Source organism: Penicillium odoratum (assembly GCF_028828045.1).
Source record: "Penicillium odoratum strain IBT 22623 chromosome Unknown utg000004l_segment0_segment0, whole genome shotgun sequence".
Classification (NCBI taxonomy): domain Eukaryota; kingdom Fungi; phylum Ascomycota; class Eurotiomycetes; order Eurotiales; family Aspergillaceae; genus Penicillium; species Penicillium odoratum.
In genome coordinates this window covers 2202893-2225641 of record NW_026643146.1, presented here as the reverse complement: position 1 = coordinate 2225641, position 22749 = coordinate 2202893, and the positions used below count along the sequence as shown (strand labels likewise).

Here is a 22749-nt window from a genome sequence, read left to right as displayed (position 1 = left end):
ATCTCTGTTTATTACGACCTTGATTGTGTTTCCCAACCGAGACCAAGCCCACCTCGACTCTCCGGTGCGATGAAACCAGAAGATCTGCAATGAATCCAATCTTCCTGGAACCCCATCTTCGGGACCCAAGTGCTCGAAAAAAATCCCGCAATGATGCAGCGACAGGAGCGTCAGCCGCTGGTGTCCGTGCCGTCAGTGCGCAAATGGTGGCCTTTTACTTCCGTGCTCCAATAAAGGCTTTTTTTCGCACCCGTGTCGAGTAGGTCCTGATGACATGAAAATCCCCCCGTATCATAGCGGATGTTAACTTTTGTGTGTTAGTTACATGGTATATACTCCCCAGGCCTTCATACCTCGATGCTTAGGCTAATCAATTTTTTTGATATTCCTCATCTGAATAGGCATTTGCCCGAGCCGTGAATCCCCGAGTCGCAGAAGGCAAATGGTCCATACATACCACCACCCCCGGATTGTTACTTCATGCAGTTCGAACATATGGCTGGCAGTTTATCCCAAATCAAGTCTTGCCACCCCTATTGGCGAATGCTGGGTGGGGACCACTATTTCCTTCCACTTTCATCCACCGTGGAAGCTAACCCTCTACAGTGTCGGAGCCGTTCTATACACTTCATATTTACAGGTCTTAGGGGCCCTCCATGAACCTGTCTCTCAGGGGGTCAAGCGTGTCTGGCCTCCTGCGCCTCCATCGGCCACTTTCACCGCTGGGTTTACCGCAGGAACCATCCAATCGATTGTGGCAGCCCCTTTGGATGCTCTGCAGGTTCGTTTGCAGACCAGCGACATGCTGGAGGGTCAGTACCGGAGTATGTGGCACTATGGGCATCACAAACTGAAACAGATTGGGCTTCGTGGAGTTTTTGCTGGCTGGAGCCTTTCATTTCTCCGCGACTCACTCGGCTATGCTGTGTTCTTCTCCTCCTTTGAATACGTCAAATCTCAGTCGTACTATTCATTTGTCACTTGGTATTATGGGTCTCTTCATACCAACCATTTGGACCTGCTTCCTTCCTCTGGTTCCAGTGAACGAGGCGTGCCGCTTATCAAGCCTCATTATGCCCTGGAACCTTGTTTCCTAATGATAGCGGGAGTGGTAGGATCTGTGGCTCAGCAAGCCATTCAGCACCCTCTTAGCCGGATCCAAAACCTCCACTTGGGCCGATTGGAGTATTTGGACCACCAAGCGAGCCTGGACCCCTCGCGAAAACAGATGCTCCGTCTGTACTATCATGCATACCAAGAGACCTGGAAACGCTGCCGGCGGAAGGCGGATCGGGCTGGAGGGTGGCGGGCATGGCTTTTCCGTGGTTTTGTGAGTAGCTCCCTCCGGCAGGTTCCTAGTACCAGTGCGGGTCTCATCATCTTTGAATTGGTACGTCGACGATATGCGAGTCTCGCAGACAGCGTGCATATTCAAAAAGATGGATATGATATTCTATTGAACTAGCGGTTTCGATTTTTGTACAATTCTTTGCATCATATTTGGTTGGGAATGGTACATACTAACCAATCATACCTGTTCGTTTCCCTATTCGTTTCCCTATTGATCTCAAGTGCTGCAAGTGATACCCAATTTGCGATTGCATTTTAGAATTGGAATATGATCAGTTAGCCTTTCTACATCGCCAGATACAGGTACGACGTGACACGCTCTTAATATGATAAAATGGTGATATACATAGTGTAGCCCTTAACCTAAGCTACATAATTTTAATGATATTGTATATATATTATGGATATATAGAAGTTTAGGTTGGTAAATACTACTAATATCTACTACCATGTCCGTTCTTGGGGTTCCTCCGCTGTGGATCTTTTACCCCGTAATTGATGAACTTTGGCTCTTCCCATCTTTCCTTTTCTCTCAATCTCTCTCTCTCTCTCTCTGTCTCTCTGTAACATTGGCAGCACATCAGCTTCTGGACTTATAGTTTACGTCAAAGCACCTTACCTCATCCAACCGCAACGCTTCTCGATATTCCCACCTGACCTACTCCGTCATCCGAGTTGTGCAACTTCTTGCGACCGCTCCCGTTAGCTCCCCACCAAGAAAAGGGGAACTTTCAGTATACTAACTGTGAAATTGTACATCGACAAATTATCCTGATTTCTTTTCTCTTTTTTTCTTCTTTTCTTTTCTAAACCTGATTTCTTTTTGGTCTTTTTATTTTGCCCTGAAAAAAAGGAGGGCTTCCGGCCCATCGACCGTCATCATTCTTTCGCCAACCTCCCCACGCGTCATTCCCCTCCGATCTCTTTCCCGCTCCCCCACCCAATCCATCGTACTAGAATCTGCCAGCGAGAAAGGTAGTCGTCGCTCTTCCCACTCGTCAACTCGCTCTGGGTCTGGTTTCTCCGTCTGGCCTGATACCGGTGATATCACCGAGCAACTTGCCGAGGATCCCCTCCAGAATTCCCCACACGAGTCTCTCGAGCGTGAATTCTTAGTCGGAAAAGGAAGACAAACCCCCTCCAAGCGGGTGCACTACCCGCGAGATTTGGAGACCCATACTGCATTTCTCAAAGAAAACATCAAGATCCCCAGTCCTTTACCACGGCGGATATCCCGACTAGAAAGGCTCTTGGCCACCGTTATGTCCCCCAACAATAGGCAAAATGCACAAGTCCATGGCTTGGTGGGCAAACCCTTGCTGTAAGTGTCCTCTCGGCCACTAGTCTCTAGCTCAGGTAGCGGCAACTGTAACTGACGGTCTTGTAGGTATTTCACAAGTGTGTTTGTATCACTAGGGGTGTTCCTTTTTGGTTATGACCAAGGCGTCATGTCCGGTATCATCACGTCCGTATTCTCCACCCTACCTGGCCTTCCATATCCCAAGAACCAGCAATACATCTAACCAAGAAACAGTGGGTGGTACTTTGATGATTACTTTGACCAACCCTCGAGAGCCACCATTGGCACCGTAGTGGCCATTTTGGAAGTGGGAGCATTCATATCTTCCCTCATGGTAGGCCGGATAGGGGATTTGATCGGTCGACGAAGGACGATCCTCTATGGTTCATTGGTGTTTTTGATCGGTGGTGTTCTCCAAACCGTGGCCACCAGCATGCCTATGATGATGGTGGGCCGGATCATTGCCGGTTTTGGTGTGGGTGCTTTGTCCACAATCGTGCCCGTCTACCAGTCGGAGATATCGGTATGTCTCCTTGTTATGGGTAATTGAGTGCATACTGACCATGTCAGCCTCCCCACAACCGCGGAAAATTGGCCTGCATCGAATTTACTGGAAATATTGCCGGATATGCGACCAGTGTCTGGGTGGACTACTTCTGCAGCTTCATTGAGTCGAATTACTCCTGGCGGCTGCCTCTTCTTTTCCAATGTATCATGGGTCTCGCCCTTGGAATTGGAAGTCTGCTCATCTGCGAATCTCCCAGGTAGGGTTATATTTCAAAGACGTATCGAGTTCCGTGACCTGACATTGATTTTACTTCTAGGTGGCTCTTGGATAATGACCATGACGAGGAGGGCATGGTGGTTATCGCCAACCTCTATGGCGAAGGCGACATCCATAATGACAAGGCACGTCAAGAGTATCGCGAGATCAAAATGGGGGTTCTCTTGCACCGTCAGGAAGGAGAAAGATCCTATGGAGACATGTTTCGCCGCTATCGCAAGCGAGTTTTCATCGCCATGTCAGCCCAGGCACTGGCTCAGCTGAACGGTATTAACGTCATCTCGTATTATGCACCCCTTGTTTTCGAATCCGCTGGCTGGGCTGGTCGAGATGCAATTCTGATGACAGGCATTAACGGGATTTCGTATCTTCTTTCCACCATCCCTCCATGGTATCTGGTCGATGGCTGGGGCCGACGGCCAATTCTTCTGTCGGGGGCAGTAGCCATGCTCATCTCTCTATCCTTGATTTCTTACTTCATTTATATCGAGATTAGTGCCACCCCAACCCTGACTGTGATCTTTGTCATGGTCTACAACGCTGCGTTTGGCGCATCTTGGGGCCCAATCCCGTGGCTTTACCCCCCCGAGATTCTCCCCTTGAGTATCCGTGCCAAGGGTGCCAGTTTGAGCACCGCAGCCAATTGGGCATTCAATTGGCTTGTCGGAGAGGTGACACCGGTACTTCAGAGTGCTATTAAATGGCGACTGTACCTCGTCCATGCCTTTTTTTGCGCGTGTAGTTTTGTGGTTGGTACGAACTCCTCGTTTCTCATTCCTCCATCAAGGTTGGTTTGTATCACACGCTGACGATTGAACAGTGTTCTTTCTGTATCCTGAGACTAGCGGTGTTCGATTAGAAGATATGAATGTCTTGTTTGGCGATGCCTCAACCGCCATGCCAACTCCGGCCACTGACGGCGAGCGAGGGTCGCTTATCGGTGCAGGGTCACCTGTCCCGTCCCTTGATATACGCCGGCCGTATGGTCAATTTGGTGCCGATAGCGCTATTCCTGGTCTCGATATTGACCCCCCCTCTTTGACTCGGAGCCATGATGGGCCCAGCAAGTCTGGACAATCAAATTCTCCCCCAGGTGGGAGTCGTGGTGAAGGGATTGGTGGCTGGATTTCGAACATGGTTAACCGTCAACGAAGCACCAACAGTCAAAGTTACCGCCGCTTGGAACAGGGGGAAGAGATCAATGAGTGATAAGAAAGACCGTCATCTGGCAACATGTACCTTCGCTTACTTCCTGAATCATCTGGTCCTTTTTCAGCTCTAGTTTTCTTTTCCAGAGTTGGCCCTGGTGAGGCCCATTCCAGCGCTGTACCTATCATTTTCACATCTTGCTCTAGTGTCATGTCATAGAGGGGACGAAGGGAAGGCCTTATGTTGTTTATATGGGGGCGTGGCCTGTTTATATAGACGATCCCCTATTTTTTAACGGCAATTCTCCTCACATATTCCATCTTCCGGTGTATATAGTCTTTTACATGTACCGCGATACCTCTAGGGCTGATAGCCCATGGGATTTATCTATATTCAGCATTTGTCATTCATGACTTGTGATTTAGTATCAATTTTGTTGAAAAATAGTCCAAATAAACATTAAGTTTTCATCCATTGAACTAAATCTGGAGAATTATGTTTGCATGCATTGTGGAGAAGGGACCACGTTCACTATCCCGAAAACGGCCCCATTCAGGAGAAAAGTAACCCCAAAGGCGGCAAAGACCAAGTTGTTTATCCTTGTCTGGCCTTTCGACTTTCAATCTTTTCTTCAATCCTCAACTTCACTTAATTTCTTTCTTTCTTCTTCTTTTTTTTTCTTTTATTTTCTTTTTATCCTTCTCTCTTATTTTATAAGTCTTTCAAATCTCCTGCATTCGGTCATTCCCCCGTTAGCTTTGTTCAACTGTGGCCTTTGTGGCCACTATGACCCTTTGAGCTGCGGCCTCTTCCTCTCTTTACCCGGGTTTCCTCGAACCCTCTCCTACGACCTCGATTTTTCACTAAAACCTTCATTTGAATTAAAAAAATCAACATTTCCCCAACACTATGGCCGACACTGCCATAAGTACCGGGGCTAAACACGATTCCGACCTGCGCCGGAGGAATGTCCCAGATACAGCCAGACCCCAGGCGTCTATGCCCTACATCCCAGAAGATGTCAAGAAGCAAAAGGCCCAGGTAGGAACTGACAAGGTCCTGACCCTGATTTCACAAAATACTAATTGTAAATTTCGGATATAAAGGCCTCTTCATTCTTGCAGGTATTAGCTGGCTGGGAACCAATTCTGGCACCCGTCATCTTAACAGCCCTTGCCCTCTTTACTCGACTCTACCGCATTGGTCGTTCCGATATTGTGACTTGGGATGAAGCTCAGTAAGGATTCATGTTCCGTCAGAATTTATATTTATGCAGCGACAATTGTCTGACTACTTCCTGGTTCATAGCTTTGGCAAGTTCGGTTCCCACTACTTGAAACGCGAGTTCTACTTCGATGTCCACCCTCCCCTCGGAAAGATGCTTGTTGGCCTCTCGGGCTACCTTGCTGGCTACAACGGATCATTTGAGTTCAAGTCTGGTGAAAAATACCCCGAAGACGTGAACTACACCTTCATGCGTGCGTTCAACGCTTTGTTTGGTGTTGTTTGTGTTCCCCTGGCCTACTACACAGCTCGTGAATTGAACTTTCGCAAGGCAACCGTGTGGTTGATAAGCTTGATGGTTCTGTTTGAGAATTCGTATGCCACCATTTCTCGCTTCATTCTCTTGGATTCAATGCTGCTTTGCTTCACCTTTACAACCACATTGTGCTGGGCACGATTCCACCGCCTCCAGCGGGAGAATTTTTCACTGCAGTGGTACATCTGGCTTTGTCTGACTGGATTGAGCATTGGATGTGTTTGCAGCGTGAAGTGGGTTGGCTTCTTTTGCACCGCCATCGTCGGTCTTTATACCGTTGAGGACTTGTGGAATAAATTTGGTGACTTGAAGATGCCCCAAGTGAGTGTTGTCCGTTTATCAAACAGCAGAATGATCGACTAATGGGTATCTTGCTAGACTGTGCTGGCAAAACATCTCTTTGCTCGTGTAGGAGGTCTTATTGTTATTCCAATTCTGGTATATATGGCTTCTTTCTATGCACACTTCCTGGTTCTGTCAAACAGTGGACCGGGAGATGCTCAAATGAGCTCTCTGTTCCAGGCCAACCTGCGAGGCACCGAAGTTGGCAGGGATAGTCCCCTTGAAGTGGCATACGGGTCCCGTGTGACTTTGAAGAATATGGGATATGGGGGTGGCCTCCTACATTCTCACGTCCAGACATTCCCTGAGGGTTCACAGCAGCAGCAGGTTACTTGCTACCACCACAAGGATGCAAACAACGACTGGTTCATTTATCCTAATCGACAAGACGCCGACTATGATGCCGAGGCAGATTTGAGATTCATTGGGGATGGTGATACAATCCGTCTTATCCACGGACAGACTGGTCGGAACCTGCACTCCCACGCAATCGCTGCTCCGATCTCCAAGTCCCACAACGAGGTCTCCTGCTATGGAAATCTCACCATTGGAGACGATAAAGATCACTGGAAAATTGAGGTAGTGGATGATGCTGCGTCTCGGGATCGCTCTCGAATCCGGACGCTGACGACTGCATTCCGACTTCGACACCCCGTCCTTGGCTGTTATCTTCGGGCTGGAAACGTCAACCTGCCCCAGTGGGGTTTCAAGCAGATTGAGACCACTTGTATCAAGGAAAACAAACCGGGCGACGTCTATACCCACTGGAACGTGGAGTCGCACACCAATGAGCGATGTAAGCAATAGTAATCTGGAATTATCGAGAAAGAAACCCCACTAAACTGAATGATAACACAGTGCCTCCTGGAGATCCTGGCTCCTACAAATCACCTTTCTTGAGGGACTTCATCCACCTAAACGTGGCTATGATGACATCCAACAACGCCTTAGTCCCTGACCCGGATAAGCAAGATGACCTGGCTTCGAAATTTTGGCAATGGCCGATTCTGAATGTTGGCCTACGCATGTGCTCGTGGGATGACGGTGTGGTCAAGTACTTCCTTCTTGGAAATCCCCTCGTCTACTGGGGCAGCACTGCGGGTCTCGGTGGGTTCGGTCTGTTGTTGGTGTGGTACCTTCTTCGGTGGCAACGAGGCTACCAGGAGCTCAGCCAGGCGGACATGGACCATATACACTACTCCGGCGTATACCCTGCCATCGGCTGGGTCTTGCATTATCTACCATTTATCATCATGGCCCGTGTGACTTACGTTCACCATTACTACCCAGCCCTCTACTACGCTATTATCACCTTCGGCTTCTGTGTTGATTGGATTTCTCGCAGCCTGAATGCTCGTCTTGTGGTCGTCCTCTACGCCGCCTTATATGCGATCATCATTGGACTTTTCATCCACTTCCGTGCCATCGTGTTCGGGATGGAAGGTCCTAACCAGCAGTGGGCTTACTTGCGCTGGTTGCCTGGCTGGCGCATTTCCAACTGATGAGGAGCGACAACAGAGGTACCTTTTCTTTCCCTTTTCTGTCGTGAGATGGGGCGTTTTGACTTGTTTTTGTTGTTCAGTCTGTAACCCTTGTTTGTACGAAAGAGAGACAACCTTGTAGAAGGTGAAATATTAATGTTGATGTATTTTTCTTAGATACATTGACGTGTGAATGTAAATATACTTCCATATTTGACGCAATCTTAATCTCGACCTTGGTCTATTCTCCGCAAAAGTTAGATCCCTAACATACAACGGATTTTGCAGTTACGAAGTATAAGACTCTTAACAGCAACCCCCGCTCCAGCCACTGCCTTTGCGCATTGCGTCATCCATGCCCAAAGTAATTGTTTTTGGTACCCCGGTGTTACTGCCACCAGAGGCGCCAAACCCTTTCACTCCGCTGCGACGATCATTAAGGTCATATCTGCCGGCTTCAATATTACGATAAATTCGCTCCGCGACTTCCAAAAAGGCTTGTTCCACCCCATCCCCAGACTTGGCGCTGGTTTCGACGTAGCGGACGATGTTGTTCATGCGACACCATTCCTCTGCCTCCTGTTGCGTCACCTGTCTTTGGTTCGATACGGATTCCTGTCCCGCTAAGTCGGTTTTGTTGCCCACTAAAATTACCACGATTCCATCTTCTGCGATCAGACGTAGATCCTGGAGCCACTGTGTACAGGAGACGAAGGTTGAGCGTCTTGAGATGTCGAAAACAAGAAGAGCTCCAGATGCGCCGCGAAAGTAAGATCGAGTGATGGATTTGTATGTCTCCTGTCCAGCTGTATCCCACAACGACAGTTTCATTCGCTTCTGGGGGGAAGAAGACTCCGGCTTGCGTGGCGGGCTGGGTAGACCCGAAGTTGCGGACTCTGATGGAGATGGATCTCCACCAGAGCCAGACGCGTCGCGAGAGAACTCCTCAATGCCCAACTCTCGCGAAGCAGGTGGTCCTACTGGAACAATCCTTGACCCGAACTCAACCCCAATGGTGACATCATGCGACGAGGAGAAGCGACCTTCACAGAGGCGGATAGTGAGCTTTTGATAACGTGCTGAGTTAGCTAAAATCAACATAATCAATATATATACTCACGCTGGACTTGCCGGTGCCGGAATCACCGATGCAAACGAGCTTAGCAATATAGTCCCATGGCTGGGACATGGAGGGAGAGTGTTATGTATTTTTGCCCAACTGTAGTTGCGATGATGCAGTTTCAGGGAATGGAATGTGTTATCAGGATGAGTCAGCTATCCGAGGGGGGGGGGGGGGGGAAGACCTGCCCAGATGACGCTTGCATCGTCTGAATGACCTTTTTATTCTCTCGCCCTCCCTTTTGATTTAGCCTACAACTTGTTCCTTTATAAGAGGGGTAGGGACTTATCTGAGAGTCAAGTTGACCTATTCTTCTATATTCTTACTATTAACTCATTCTAAGATTTTCGACCTACACATTTGCCAAAAGAGCTACAATAATATCCCCAATCTCCACACCTACTCCAAACTTCCCGATAGCGGGCCATGTTCTCGGAATGTAGGTGATTGATATCGGGTTATCAATACACTGTTTAGGATCATTCAGCTCAAGTTAATCGTTCCGCTTTCTGTTAGATGCCTCACGCTTCCTCGCTCAGTCACAGTCACGAGTAGCATCTCGTCCAGATGAACTTCAGAGAACCGGTCGTGCCCACCCCATCCAGCGGCAGGGTAGTTCACGGAATCCACCCTCACGCTCTTTTTTGAGGACTGGGGACCCTTATCGACCGGGTGCCTCACAAGTATCCAACTTCCCATTTGCCTCTCGGGCGTCAGCTCAGCCAGCTCCTCTGTTCTACAGTGCCACTGATGAATTCCGGGAAGAAGACGATGAAACGGAGCGGGAACGTGAAATTGCAGATTTCTATGCGCTGCAACGGTCACGGCGACATTTTGGAGACAGTCACCTGAAAGAGTCTTCTGAACTTGATGATGATTCAGAACGGTCCATAGGGTTTGACGAGGGTCACTCGCCATACGGCGATGATCGGCCCGGCAATGGGAAAGGGATTAAAAGTTCATGGCGAGGGGAGAAAGGGGTCAACGCTCCTCATCAATCTCGGATCGAAGCTGTGGCGGAAGCGACAGAGCCAGAGCCCGGGCCTAGCTTCAGCCCAGGAAATGGTAAAGCTCGAGAGAATCTGGTTGACATTGGGTTGGAGGACTCTATTCGAGACAAGTTGGATGAGGACGATCGTGGCCCCTCCGAGATGCTGGGCGACGAACCACCCATTCAGCGCTTCCGAGAGAGACCAACAACCAAGCACAACCGCTTTGGGCTGAACCAATTTGAAGCTTCCGCGGAACATACTAAACCGTTCTCTCCAGATGGCCCACGACCGCCAAGCTCCGCGGGCTCATTCCCCACGTCTATCTCCCCGCTCGCATCCGAAACGTCAGTACATGATGTTTTTTGGGGCCAGTTGTTTTTGATCTCTCTGGCCGGTCTATTTGCCACGGCGTTTCTTGTCTATCTTCATACATCAAAACCATCCGGGGACCAACGGAAGTGGGGTGACACGATCTACTTCACCGTCCACCGGTCTTTCTTTCTTCTTGGAATTTATACTCTGATCTCGATCTTCGTGTCACTTGTTTGGCTTGCTTTGCTGCGATCATACGTTCGACTTCTAGTCTACGTAATAATCGTCGCGGTTCCCGTCATTTTATACTCTTTTTCCTTATACCCATTTATCTCGAGCTTCAAGGGCGAATGGCATGGATCTAGCTTCCAGGATAAGGCCATGCGCTGGGCTTCGCTCGTCCCATTCCTGATGGCGAGCCTCTGGATTTACAATGTTGCGCGAGGCCGTCAGTCCATTGGCAAAGCGATCGGCGTGCTAGAATTCTCCTGTCGAATCCTGGCAGCGAACCCGGAGCTTCTTGTCCTGGGGTTGTGTGTACTTGCTTGCGTTGTCTCCTGGACCTGGATATGGATGCTCATGTTCACACGTGTGTTCTTGGGCGGCCACCTGGCTGAACCGAGATCCTTCATCATTGACCTGAGCAGCTGGTGGCTGGGGGTCTATTTTGTGATAATCTACCTGTGGTCGATCGGAGTGATAGCTGGTATTCAGCGTGCTGTCACGGCTGCCACAGTCAGCCAATGGTATTTTCACAGACTAGCAAGTCCAGCGCCCACCTCCAGGCAAATTGTTCAGGCTGCCATCGTCCATGCTACTACAACCCTGTTTGGTACGATCTGTCTGTCTCGCCTTCTCAGTCTACTGATTCGGCTTCCACTGCTCTTGCTCCCTAGTCGTGTATCATCATTACTAGCTCTCTTTGCCTATTCCCTTATCCCAAGCCCCATTACCTACCTCACAAACCCTCTCTCCCTCACCTATGGAGCTATTCATTCACAGCCACTGGCTGCATCTGCTCGCGGACTGAGCCAGATGGCTATTCTTGCTCCGTCGGCCGCTTCATCGTCACTTCACCCCCGCGCTTATTCTCGCTCACCGGGGACTTCGGCGTCACTGCTCTCATACCGGCTCTCTAAACTGATCCTCCACGCTGCCCGCTTCATGATGTCATTGGCGCTGGGATTCGGTGGCTGGGTGACCACGGCGCGTAGCCTGACCACAGTCGCCACTGGGAATACGATTCGGGGTAGTCTATACGCCTATATCGTGGGCCTTATTGCGGGTATGATTGGCTGGAGTATTCTTGGTGCCATGGAAAGCGTCATTGCGGATATTGTAGATGCTTCAGTGATATGCTGGGCAAGCGAGGTTGGCATTTATGGTCGCGAGGCCCGGTACTGCCGTGAAGCTGGATGGCTATTTGGTGATTCGAATTCCGATTTCCATCCGGAGTACCGGGAAGTTTGATCTACCTTTTTTTTCTTTTTTCTTTTTTGCTTCTATAAACATGAGGTCTCTGGAAGATTTTCTTTTTCTTTTTCTTATCATTGATGGCCACGGCCTGATCATCTTTTGATTTTCTTTTTTTCTATACTTGAGCGACTTTAACATTACGATTCACCTAGCGACTGATGGATTGGAGGCGTTGAATGATATTTCTTTATCTTTCTAATAGAACTTGTAGGCATGTATTGAATCATTGTTTATTTGAACGTGATATATTCAAGCTTTGAAATAGCTACATTGGAACGGCATTCCAGGGCTTCATGGTATCATAGGAATAAAATCACTCGAAATGGCAAAGAAAACCAGGAACGCCTTGAATTAGCCATTGCTCTCACCTTCAAAATGACGTGGTAGAAAGAGAAAGATAAAAGATTAGGGAAGAAAGAAAGAAAAACCAAGGGGAGAAAATGCTGGAGTTTCTTCAAAACATATTAAAGACCCAAGCGACCATTCCACTCGACCTTCTCTTGTGTACACCACTCTCGAAGAAGAGACCAGCCAAATCGAACTACTTCGATAGGCGGAGTGGTCCCTCCCAATGGAAGAAAATAATCACCAGTATAATCGCCAGGTATCGGAGTGGCTTTGCCTCGTTCCCCATGGTTATGAGATCGTAATGACCAGGTGTTGGGGAAATCACTGCTCAAAATTTCTTCGGATAGACTGCGAATGCCCTCTAGCCACAGCTTCTGGGATTCTTTCCAACACTCGGGGAGTCGATTCTTCAACTCCAAAAACTCCTTCCGACTTTTCTTGTTTTCGTCAGATAGGACGGTATTCCCGTCACCCCCAGGAGTTGGCACCGGTGTATGTTCCCCCGGTAGAGGGATAACGGTGAGACGTTCAAGATCTAGGGAATGAATGGCCCCATAGGATACAGCACCCAGAAGTAGGCAAAGGCCATGCAGTGCTGGATATGAGACACTGTTCTTCTTCACTACCCGCCAGTACGCCAGGATTGACTGCCAGGTCGAGGAGTCTCCGACTTGCCGTGTGAGAACCTTGCATTGGTCATCAGCTACAAATGCAAGAATGAAGCACATGATAGCCTCTATGGCTGTCACGGCCGCTAATTTGTCATCGGCGCTTGACGAGTCTGGCTTGGCGTTGTACCGTACCGCAGCATGCTTTAGTTCTCGGCCAATATTGGTAAACCGTTGAAACTCATCACGCCATGCCCGTCGATCAGTGTTTCGAGAACGGCCGTCGGGCTGAGATGGTGAGCCCCTTATACCTGGATCGGTAGAATGGCGTTTAGCCGTAGGGCTCACAGGGGTGCTTCCTTCACCTTCACCGAGGTCGTTTCGTCGTGGTATTGAGGCTTTAGGATCCTTCATCGGTGGCACTGATGAAGGCTTCACCTTGTCGTTCGTCGGTAGAGAAGCACGAGAAGGATGGGAAGCTGGAGTGGGAAGTTTTTCGTTGGTGCCCTTGGCATCCTTTGATCGACCAGCTCCCCGACTAGAAACTTCGTCATTATGCTTGTGTTTAGGCTTTGCTCTATCAGATGAACCATTTCCATGAACCAATCCGGATCGTTCTCTGTTCCTTTCAGCGTGGGTGATCTCCCCCGGGTCTGTGTCATGACCAGGCGGGGAATTAGGTCTATTTGATTTTCGTTTACCGGAGAACTTGAGCAAGGCTTCGATCCGTTTCTTGTTTCCCTTCCCATACCGCAATCTGACAATCATCTCATGGTTGGTATCCTTGGATATAACGCCCGCGCGGCCATTCTGTAGGCTGGAAATTGAACCGCTGCTGGTGATGGTGGTTGGTGTTCGGGTTTGGGCTGGTTCATCCCGCTTCTGTTTTGGTATTATGATGTCACGTTTGGGGGAATGACGAATAGGTGAACGGTCTCCAAGCCTGGCCAGTTCTTTTTCGATGTCCGGTGGAAGGGTAGGGGATAACAGTCGTGGTAATTTAGGTCCAGTGGGGGGAAGGGTCGGAGAAAGAAGCGCGGGTAGTCTAGGTGAATTGGACTTGCTTGGAGTAGGATCCCTACGGACCTCCTTCTCCGGAGAGAGTCGGCGTTTTTTGAATGAATTCATATCCTGACCTCTGGAGGCTGATGGATTGACAGCTTCAAGATCAGACGTTGACGGTCGCTTCTTCAGACCCTTGTCGGCAGAAGTATGCGGTTGTGATTTGGGAAGATGATAGACTGGCTCTATCTTGTCGCTCTTCTTGACCAGGCCAGGTTTAGGTGTTTGCTGTAATTTTTCGCGTATAGGTGGATGATATCCGTCCCGAATTTTTCGATCATGAGTTGCTGGGGAGGGCCCACTGATCTTTTGGTTCTTGTAATCGTTCAAGCTGATCTTCTTTTTGGTGATGGTGTCTTTCGGGATTTCTGCGGTGGTCGGCGCTGTAGACCGGTCGGCCATCATGCGCCCCTTCTCGTCAGACCAGTCTCCAACGGCCCTCAGCAACGAGTCTGTATCGTTGTGGGTTAGAAAGGTCATGTATTGAAGTTCTTGTTCCTCTAGGTTGAACGGTCGATCATGTCCTATTGCCCAATTGTTCGCGGAGCGGGAACCCAGACGAAAAGGCGCCTTCGTTGGGAGGGTCAGGAGGTAAGGGTGAGGTGGCAGCACGTCGTCTGAGAGGCGCTTCAATCGCTGGTCTAGAATCTGAAGTTCTGAAGCGGGTTGGCTTGCGCGTAGGGAGATTGTTACGTCCACAGAGGGGGGTTGATCGTTCACCGACATCGCAGTCCGCGGGAAATTGTGAGTTCTCTCACCATTGATAGAGGATTGCGCGCGCGCTTTCAATTTGGTAAAGGCCTGAGAGAGGAGGAAGTATCACGAGAAGCACCGCGGTTTGGTATGCGCCTGGCCAAGTGATGGGGGGGGGGGAAGCGGGTCAAAGCATGGAGATCGAGTCGAGGGGTAGCGGCCTCGAAGGGGCTCATCAGGGCATGTCTCGAAGCGCGCGACAAACACCAGAGAAGTTTATAGAAGAGGGAAAGCGATACGGAGCCGAAAGCAAAAAAGTGGCCGATGAGAGGAAAGAGAGAGATAGCAAATGGGGGAGTCCGGGGTTGCCAGTTTAGGTATTCGCCTCTTGCCGCTTTTAGGTTGGCTCCACTTGATGTCAACAAAGTGGTTTTTATAGAGATTTATATAGTAACGTAAGAGGGAGATACTAGTAACTGCATGCACAGATATATACATCAGGAACGGTCATCCTCTGCAAACTTCTCTGGCCAAAATGCCCGATAATGATGTTGTTGACCCAACTGAGATATCTCAGCTACCTCTTGAGGGGTGAGTTTGAAGGTCAGGGTGCGCAGATAACTAGCTAACCGTGTTTCCTTACTACTGGTGGTGATTGCCACACAGCCACGGTCTAGGGTCCAGCGCAACAGAATCTCCGATTCGCTCACAGCGTACTTCACAGCTAGAGCCGATATCAATGGATCCAATGGCCCCCCACGAACCCGAGTAATCGGTACCAAACCACCATAGCCGGCGGTTTTGATCCCTTTACTCTCGTGGAATGAGAGCAGGTCTCCATGTTGGAGATATGGGTGAAACTCAATCTGATTCACAACAGGGATAACTTTGGCAGTCTTCAAGATGCTTTCCAGGTGACTCTGCAAGAAGTTGGATACTCCGATAGATCGAGCTTTCCCAGAGGCCTGGACATGCTCCATGGCTGCCCAGGCTGCCTGAAGTTCCCCCTCAGTTGTAGCGTAGAAGGGAGCATGGATCAAGTATCTGGATTGACGCTCATTAGCTCCGATGCTTTTGCTCCCCGCAAATGGGGGGAAGGTGTTCCTTACAGATCGACGTAATCAAGCTGAAGCTTCTTCAGGCTCTTATCGATAGCAGCAGGAATATCGGCGATACTCGGATAAACCTTGGTGGTCACAAAGAGGTTATCCCGAGGGCGATTGATTTCTTGGATAGCAAGACCTAATTCTGCCTCGGTTCCGTAGACTTCTGCTCCATCGACATGGTTGTATCCCAACTGGATGGCGCTCTTAGCCGCATCCACTAGTTCACGGTTGATTTCGGTATCCTGGGAGCTCTTATACCATGCAGTTCCTGTTCCATATCCAAGCTATAGTAAGATTAGCCATCTTATCTCTCCTTTCTGGGGGTTTCACATACTATAGGAACCGAGGTTCCGTCATTGAGTTGGGTTGTTGGGATATTATTGCTGACCATGGTAAAGAGAATAAAGAGAACAAAGATGCGTATATCACTCTTTGGTGTAGAGATGAAGCGGGTCGAGGGGTTTGGATCCGTGTGTGCGGAAATCCACATGATGTCATTCGGGCCGATTTGACGTGGTTTTCCCCTCTCGTGGTTTATCAACTTATCAGATTCCCTAAAAGCCCTGGGAAGAAAAACATACATGGAATTTCCACGTACTTCATGATATCGATCTGTACAATCCGAACCACTTCATATTCTTCCCGGACTTGCTTTAGATATCGATCCATGTCCATTCGAAGCCTTCATCTGAGTCGGAACAGATTGAATCAAATGACTTCTCACCTCTCCCATGGGTCGTCCCTGGTAGACTTGCCGAAATCCAATATATTTACCTCCAAGTTGCCTCCAGACCCGGCTTTTGAGACACCAGAATCCTCACATAAGGCACCTCGGGAAGCATTGGGACCTCGCATGGTGAAAGGGGCTCTGTTCACCTTTGTCCGCCCAAAACCAAATGAGGCGCCGGAGCTGCTCGGGGTGAGTCCTAAGGCTATGGAGGATCTGGGCTTGAAGGCCGGTGAGGAAGAAACTGCCCAATTCAAGGCGTTGGTCGCGGGTAATGAAATCTGGTGGAATGAGGACAAGGGGGGCATCTATCCATGGGCCCAATGCTACGGCGGTCAGTGCTCATTCCTTATTTGACAACTACTATAATCTGATGTTGATTTGATCATAGGTTGGCAATTGTAAGTAAACGTAACGTTGCCTGATTCAAATCACACACAGCCTGACTATTGACAGTGGCTCCTGGGCTGGCCAGCTTGGAGATGGAGTATGTCCAAGTTTCTTTCTTGCATGTCAGACATGCTAACCATATGTATAGCGTGCAATCAGCCTTTTTGAATGTACAAATCCCTATTCGAACACTCGGTATGAATTGCAGCTAAAGGGCGCGGGGAAGACACCATATTCTCGGTTTGCGGATGGAAAGGCCGTTCTTCGATCGAGTATTCGTGAATATATTGTTTCCGAAGGTTGTTCCCTCTCTTCCTGCTTTCGTCATTTTAAACTGAACATCCTTCAGCTCTCAATGCCCTTGGCATTCCTACAACTCGTGCTCTGTCTCTGTCTCTGCTGCCCAAGTCAAAGGTCCTGCGGGAGCGCCAGGAGCCCGGTGCGATCGTGGCTCGGTTCGCCGAATCTTGGCTCCGCATTGGAAACTTTGATATTCTAAGGGCTCGTGGCGACCGCGAATTGATCCGAAAGCTTGCCACCTACATCGCAGAAGATGTCTTTGGAGGATGGGAGAATCTTCCCGCCATCGTATCTGTGCGAGAAGGGCAATCCGCCACCGAAATCGATACTCCCCGCCGTGGGGTACTTCGGGATGAAATACAGGAGCATCAAGAGGTTATGGAAAATCGCTTTGCTCGTCTTTACCGTGAAATCACCCGACGCAATGCAAAGACTGTCGCGGCGTGGCAGGCCTATGGGTTTATGAACGGGGTGCTAAACACCGACAACACCTCAATCTACGGCCTGTCTCTTGATTATGGCCCCTTTGCATTCATGGATAACTTTGACCCCCAGTACACCCCAAACCACGACGACCACATGCTACGATACTCCTATAAAAACCAGCCTAGCATTATCTGGTGGAATCTAGTCCGACTGGGTGAATCTCTTGGGGAACTTCTTGGTGCCGGGAAGAAAGTGGATGACGAGAGCTTCATCAAAAATGGTGTCACCGAGGAGATGGAACCAGAGCTTATCAAGCGTGCGGAGACAATTATCGACCGCACTGGCGAGGAGTTCAAGGCGGTTTTCTTGAACGAGTACAAGCGACTGATGTGCCAGAGACTGGGTCTGAAGACGCAACAGGAATCCGACTTCCAGCTCCTCTTCTCTGAAATGCTCGATACGCTAGAAGCGTTGGAGCTGGATTTCAATCACTTTTTCCGCCGACTCTCGGGACTGAGACTATCTGAACTGGAGACCGAAGAACAACGGACTGAAGCCGCAGCCATCTTCTTTCACGCAGAGGGATTCGGAGGCATTGGCTACACTGATACCTCGGCCAAGGATCGCATTGCGAAATGGCTAGGAAATTGGCGAGGTCGGGTGCTTGAGGACTGGGGAGATCAGGATGATGAACGACAGAAAGCCATGAAAGCGATCAATCCAAACGTAAGATTCCCTTCCCCTTACCCTGCTGCCTATATCTGATTGAGATTTAGTTCATCCCACGGGGGTGGATTTTGGATGAAATCATCGAGCGCGTAGAGCGCAAAGGAGACCGAGAGATACTGGGACGAGTGATGCAGATGAGTCTGAACCCATTCAACGACGAATGGGGTCTTCTGAAGGAGGAAGAGGAGCGCTTCTGTGGCGACGTCCCGAAATACAAGAGGGCGATGATGTGTAGTTGTAGTTCATGATCTGAGTTGGCCCTTTTTTTGTGAAATTAAAAATAAGAAAGAGATGGGGGAATCAATATGCATTTCCCCATGCACCTTAAGTATCTCCTGTAAAGCGCCCAAATAAAGCCATTCCATGCACACCCATTTTTATTTTGCAAGTAAAATTGCCCGTTGCACTTCCCGGTCCGGTGGACACGGAGCGGAAGTATGACACTGCAAGAGGGGAAAAAAGCAACATGCAAGACGACCATGGTCGTGATTCAAGCCGTGAGTGATAATACAAAGTCAAAAGAACCCGGGGAAAGAGACATTTCAGATCGTGGCGCATGTGAAGTTATCGTTGGTTCCTGGAAGAATCCCTTGGGAAAGCAGAACGAAAAAAAAAGACACCAGTTCTCCACCATTTTAGTTGCTGGGGCAAGCAGCCTGGACGTGACCGGGCTGCTTGCACTTGTAGCAGACACGCTCACCCCGAGCCTCGGTAGTGCAGTCGCGGGAAACGTGGCCAACCTCGCCGCCTATATATTCCTTATTAGTCTTGAATCGTAAGGGGAACGGGGGAAAAGAACAGCTTACAGTTGTAGCACTTCTGTCCCTGAGTGCAGTCACGAGCCATGTGGCCGAATCCACCACAGGAGTAGCAGGTCTGAGGACGTCCACCGTATGAGGAGAAACCGTTGCCACCGTAGCTACCGCCCTGGGAGCAGTTGCGGGCAATGTGGCCAACCTGACCACACTTGTAGCACTCCTGTGAACCACCACCGGGGGCGGGGGCACCACCGCTACCAGCCTGGGGGCACTCGCGGGAAAGGTGGCCAGTCTGGCCACAGCGGTAGCAGGTACGCTCCTTGGGAGGGTTAGGGCATTCGCGGTCTAAGAGCAGTGTAAGTTGGGATGTTCCTATATTCCTTCCCGAGTTTTGCCCTCCAGTATAAACTTACTGACGTGGCCCTCACCACCGCAGTTGTAGCTGGGAACACGTTAGCATTGAAACGCATCGTTTGAGTAGTAAAGTTCAACATACCAGGTAGGCGTTCCCTTCTTAGGGCAGTCCTTGGCCTAGAAGAGAGGTCAGGTCAGTTTTCCAGTCCCATGTCAATTGAACCACTATTCATGTTGAATTTTCCCTGGTACGAGTACCGATAGGACCAAGGAAGATAGATGGGTGTATCTTTACCTGGTGAGAGGCGTCACCGCCTACAAGAAAGAAAAAAAAAAGGTCAGTCACCAAGTAGATTGGATATCGCAGAACACGCCCAGTCAAATGGCAAGGGAAATAAGGATTCAAGCAAGTAAAAGCACAGGAGTGAGGGTTTGACATATCAAATCAAATCCCCCAGAACTGAGACTTTCTTCCTGCGCTTACTGTGCGGGTCATATAGGCGAGAAGGAGCAAGGAACGAGAAACGCACAGTTGTAGCAGGCACGAGAGCGAGGATCCATGATTGTTTAGATTGGGGTTTTTGGCGAAAAACTGATAATTTTTTCTGTATCGGATTGGGTGAGAGAAATGTTTGGGAAAGGGAGGTTGAGAAGGAAAGAAATTTGTAGTGCGGGGGCCTTTCGAGGAGAAAACTTCCCGCGCAAAGATTTCGCGGGATTTCAAAGAGGATCTGGAACCGGGAAGCTACCCAACTTTCTTGCTTTTGTATGAAAATATGAGAGTAAAAGAATAAGAATTAGAACTAGAATGAGAGAAGAATAAGAAAATGAGGGTAGAAAGAGGGAAGGAAAAAAGGGAAAAAATTGCAAAAGTTCTGCATACATTTTGCATGAAGTCAAATACTTATTCTGTTCTCCATTTCCATCTCTTCCTCCCCCCCCCCCTTATGCGTCATATAGGCACTCTGTTTTGAAGATATTCGAGAATTTTCTTATGAAATGCTAACCATCAAAACAAGAGTCTCAAAGGTGGAGATTCGAATTCATAGTCGACTCTAGCCATTGTCAAAAGGGGGCAGATTCCGCGGATAGAATGCTGAGTACCGAATGCAGTTACAAAGTACACAAAAGGCGGGAGGAGAAAGAAATAAGAGAATTGGAGAAGTTAACAAGCATCTTTATATACTGCCAGGGTCCCCTGTCTCCCCCTCTCCCCCTGAGTACCTTGTGTCACACCCGATCAATATGCTTTCATATTTCATATCAATTTGGGATAAAGGTTACATTTTTACATATAAACTTGAATTCTAACCTCTTGATGGTTTTCGGGCTTTGAATGGTAATTTTTACCGTAATAATGAAAGTCATATGGTAGACATCTATAGTAGACATGGTTTAAGGCGGGGTATATGTATGCTCTACCTAGGTATATAGTGGACTTTGGGACCATGTGAAACCTTCACCTAACCTTTCTTTCCCCCCTATTTCCTCTTCTCTTTTCTTCTATAAAGGACAAAAAATGTCAAACTTTGTACATGCCCGGGGTTCCGGCTTCCCGAAAATGTTATGTGAAATCGTAACATTCTAGTAGCTGAGTGCCGACCTTCTTCTCCCGGAGCAAGATAACTTTTTCCTCATCGAAGCCAACACATTCATGTATGCAGCCACAATTTGTCCTAGAAACAAGATCCAACTCATCGATCTCTTGAGCACCCACTTTGCTTTCTAGGCCTCGATTGTTAGGATTGACTTGAATGCTGCTCTCTTCTTTCAAGGAATTATGAGTGCCGAGGGAAGAAACGGTTGTCTCAAGCTCCCAAATTCGAATCTCATTACCCTGCGAGCTCACAGAGACGGCCTTCCCTCGGTTGGTCACCTGGACTGCAGAGACCGAGGACGTGTGACCCCAGAGTCGCTGGCCACCTCGAACAAAAAGACTGTTAGAATTCGACACAAGCAAATACATGGTCAACGTATTATCCGCGTGTGACGTCAGCAGGTATGGATGGGAATAAGACATGGATGTTGGCGGCTGCTGGTGCAAGATGGATGGCTCGGTACGGACCTCAGAAGGGGAGGTCAGATCAACGGTGGCAGAATGCTGCCGTTTACTGGATTGTAAAGAACTCGGAAGGGAACGGATGCCATACTGGGAATCCACTGTGCTGGTAAGCCGGGACTCTAACTGTTGACCATCTTTGTTGAAACGCAGCTCTTGAATCCCCAGCGACCACCCACACCCAATGTGATAGAAGCTGTATACAACGGTGGCCACTATCTCAAATGTCGAAACGCGAAGCGAGAGAGTCATTGGGGCGATCATGTTTTCCGCTTGGAGGGACACGATTTCACACGGTCCTACAGCATCTTGATCTTTGCCACCGGTGGAACGGGGGCGCAATTTGTATAAAGAAAGCATCTTATGCTGGGAGACCATCAAAAGATAAGGCGATGACAAAGCCATGGCGGTGATGGCGCCATCTCCGAATCCAACGTGGGAGGATCTTAAGCTCAACCGAACTGTCCGAGCATCAAACTCGTAACGACTGAAGCGGCCATTCTCGAATCCTACTACAATATCTTGCACATCTGGCAGCTGGCTCACAGCCAAAGAGGTTGGGCGAGTCGTAGAAGGCTCTGGGTCTGAGAATGAGATGCCACATAAGCAGCTGGTTGGATCTTGTGCGGCCCACGCTCGAAGCCCACGAGCAGCATCAGCGGTAAAGACGATACCAGCACAGAGTTTGACTAGCACAGGAGGGCATGCTGGTTCAATAAATTCGACTTCAGTCACTCGACAGGATCCGTTGGACCAGTTATGTCGTAGGCGATATTGTCGTTTCCAATTGGTCGCCCTTCCCTCTTCAGCTAGATGGCTGTGATCGAGCCAGGTTGATACTTTAGGTGAATACTCTGCCCGAGCTGGTAATATGGTGCGTCTTTTATTAGCCAGACGAAGGGCACGAGGTCGCACCCACTGCGAGTAGTACTGTCGCTTCCAGAGTTCGGAGTCTCCACCAAGAGCATGGAATCGGCGGGATAAGCTGGAAGAATCAGCGACCTTGAGCTCTCTCACAAAGAAAAAATAACTTAACAAACCTTTGACACACATTCAGCGATGATATCGGAAGAAATGAAAGTATATGTAATAGAATTTCATTACTCAAGGAAGATAGGCGATCGACCGGAGTCGTTGTTACGCGCTTGGTAGATGGCAAATCTGACTGTATATTTTCTCGCAGACGTTTTGGCATAGTGATGGGCCGTTCTGGGACCCATTAAAAACATCAAGGCATGTGAGTGTCTGTCGGGGTTGGAGAGTACAAGACGATTAACGTCCAAAGGGACCCTTATCGATTGATAGACGAAGATCACGTGTGATAAAGACATAAGGGCGGTCAG

General features: G+C 49.0%; 9 protein-coding genes across 9 annotated transcripts; 4 read left to right on the top strand and 5 right to left on the bottom strand.

Moving 5' to 3' along the window:
* Positions 1-89: 89 nt before the first annotated feature.
* On the top strand, positions 90-4643 carry N7520_005113 (putative MFS monosaccharide transporter; the record flags this gene model as incomplete). Its single annotated transcript, XM_057139047.1, has 9 exons — positions 90-259; positions 607-1390; positions 1631-1653; positions 2318-2671; positions 2738-2815; positions 2885-3173; positions 3221-3414; positions 3475-4187; positions 4255-4643. 9 exons carry the CDS (start codon positions 90-92, stop codon positions 4641-4643), a joined length of 2994 nt encoding a protein of 997 aa, XP_056997254.1.
* Positions 4644-5492: 849 nt separating this feature from the next.
* Positions 5493-7967, top strand: pmt2 (uncharacterized protein; the record flags this gene model as incomplete). Its single annotated transcript, XM_057139046.1, has 5 exons — positions 5493-5624; positions 5690-5820; positions 5892-6444; positions 6502-7261; positions 7324-7967. 5 exons carry the CDS (start codon positions 5493-5495, stop codon positions 7965-7967), a joined length of 2220 nt encoding a protein of 739 aa, XP_056997253.1.
* Positions 7968-8252: 285 nt separating this feature from the next.
* On the bottom strand, positions 8253-9135 carry N7520_005111 (uncharacterized protein; the record flags this gene model as incomplete). Its single annotated transcript, XM_057139045.1, has 2 exons — positions 8253-9011; positions 9067-9135. The coding sequence occupies 2 exons, from the start codon at positions 9133-9135 to the stop codon at positions 8253-8255; spliced, it is 828 nt and encodes a 275-aa protein (XP_056997252.1).
* A 357-nt stretch (positions 9136-9492) lies between these two features.
* N7520_005110 (uncharacterized protein) lies at positions 9493-11840 on the top strand (the record flags this gene model as incomplete). The annotated part of the gene is made up of 2 exons (XM_057139044.1): positions 9493-9505; positions 9583-11840. The coding sequence occupies 2 exons, from the start codon at positions 9493-9495 to the stop codon at positions 11838-11840; spliced, it is 2271 nt and encodes a 756-aa protein (XP_056997251.1).
* A 470-nt stretch (positions 11841-12310) lies between these two features.
* N7520_005109 (uncharacterized protein) lies at positions 12311-14590 on the bottom strand (the record flags this gene model as incomplete). Its single annotated transcript, XM_057139043.1, has 1 exon — positions 12311-14590. One exon carries the CDS (start codon positions 14588-14590, stop codon positions 12311-12313), a length of 2280 nt encoding a protein of 759 aa, XP_056997250.1.
* Positions 14591-15054: 464 nt separating this feature from the next.
* N7520_005108 (aldo/keto reductase) lies at positions 15055-16054 on the bottom strand (the record flags this gene model as incomplete). Its single annotated transcript, XM_057139042.1, has 3 exons — positions 15055-15601; positions 15667-15947; positions 15998-16054. The coding sequence occupies 3 exons, from the start codon at positions 16052-16054 to the stop codon at positions 15055-15057; spliced, it is 885 nt and encodes a 294-aa protein (XP_056997249.1).
* A 321-nt stretch (positions 16055-16375) lies between these two features.
* Positions 16376-18483, top strand: N7520_005107 (uncharacterized protein; the record flags this gene model as incomplete). The annotated part of the gene is made up of 6 exons (XM_057139041.1): positions 16376-16724; positions 16782-16791; positions 16847-16877; positions 16929-17079; positions 17130-18232; positions 18283-18483. 6 exons carry the CDS (start codon positions 16376-16378, stop codon positions 18481-18483), a joined length of 1845 nt encoding a protein of 614 aa, XP_056997248.1.
* A 387-nt stretch (positions 18484-18870) lies between these two features.
* Positions 18871-19908, bottom strand: N7520_005106 (uncharacterized protein; the record flags this gene model as incomplete). The annotated part of the gene is made up of 5 exons (XM_057139040.1): positions 18871-18983; positions 19042-19338; positions 19407-19435; positions 19490-19524; positions 19867-19908. 5 exons carry the CDS (start codon positions 19906-19908, stop codon positions 18871-18873), a joined length of 516 nt encoding a protein of 171 aa, XP_056997247.1.
* Positions 19909-20911: 1003 nt separating this feature from the next.
* Positions 20912-22459, bottom strand: N7520_005105 (WD domain protein; the record flags this gene model as incomplete). The annotated part of the gene is made up of 1 exon (XM_057139039.1): positions 20912-22459. The coding sequence occupies one exon, from the start codon at positions 22457-22459 to the stop codon at positions 20912-20914; it is 1548 nt and encodes a 515-aa protein (XP_056997246.1).
* Between the last annotated feature and the right edge of the window lie 290 nt (positions 22460-22749).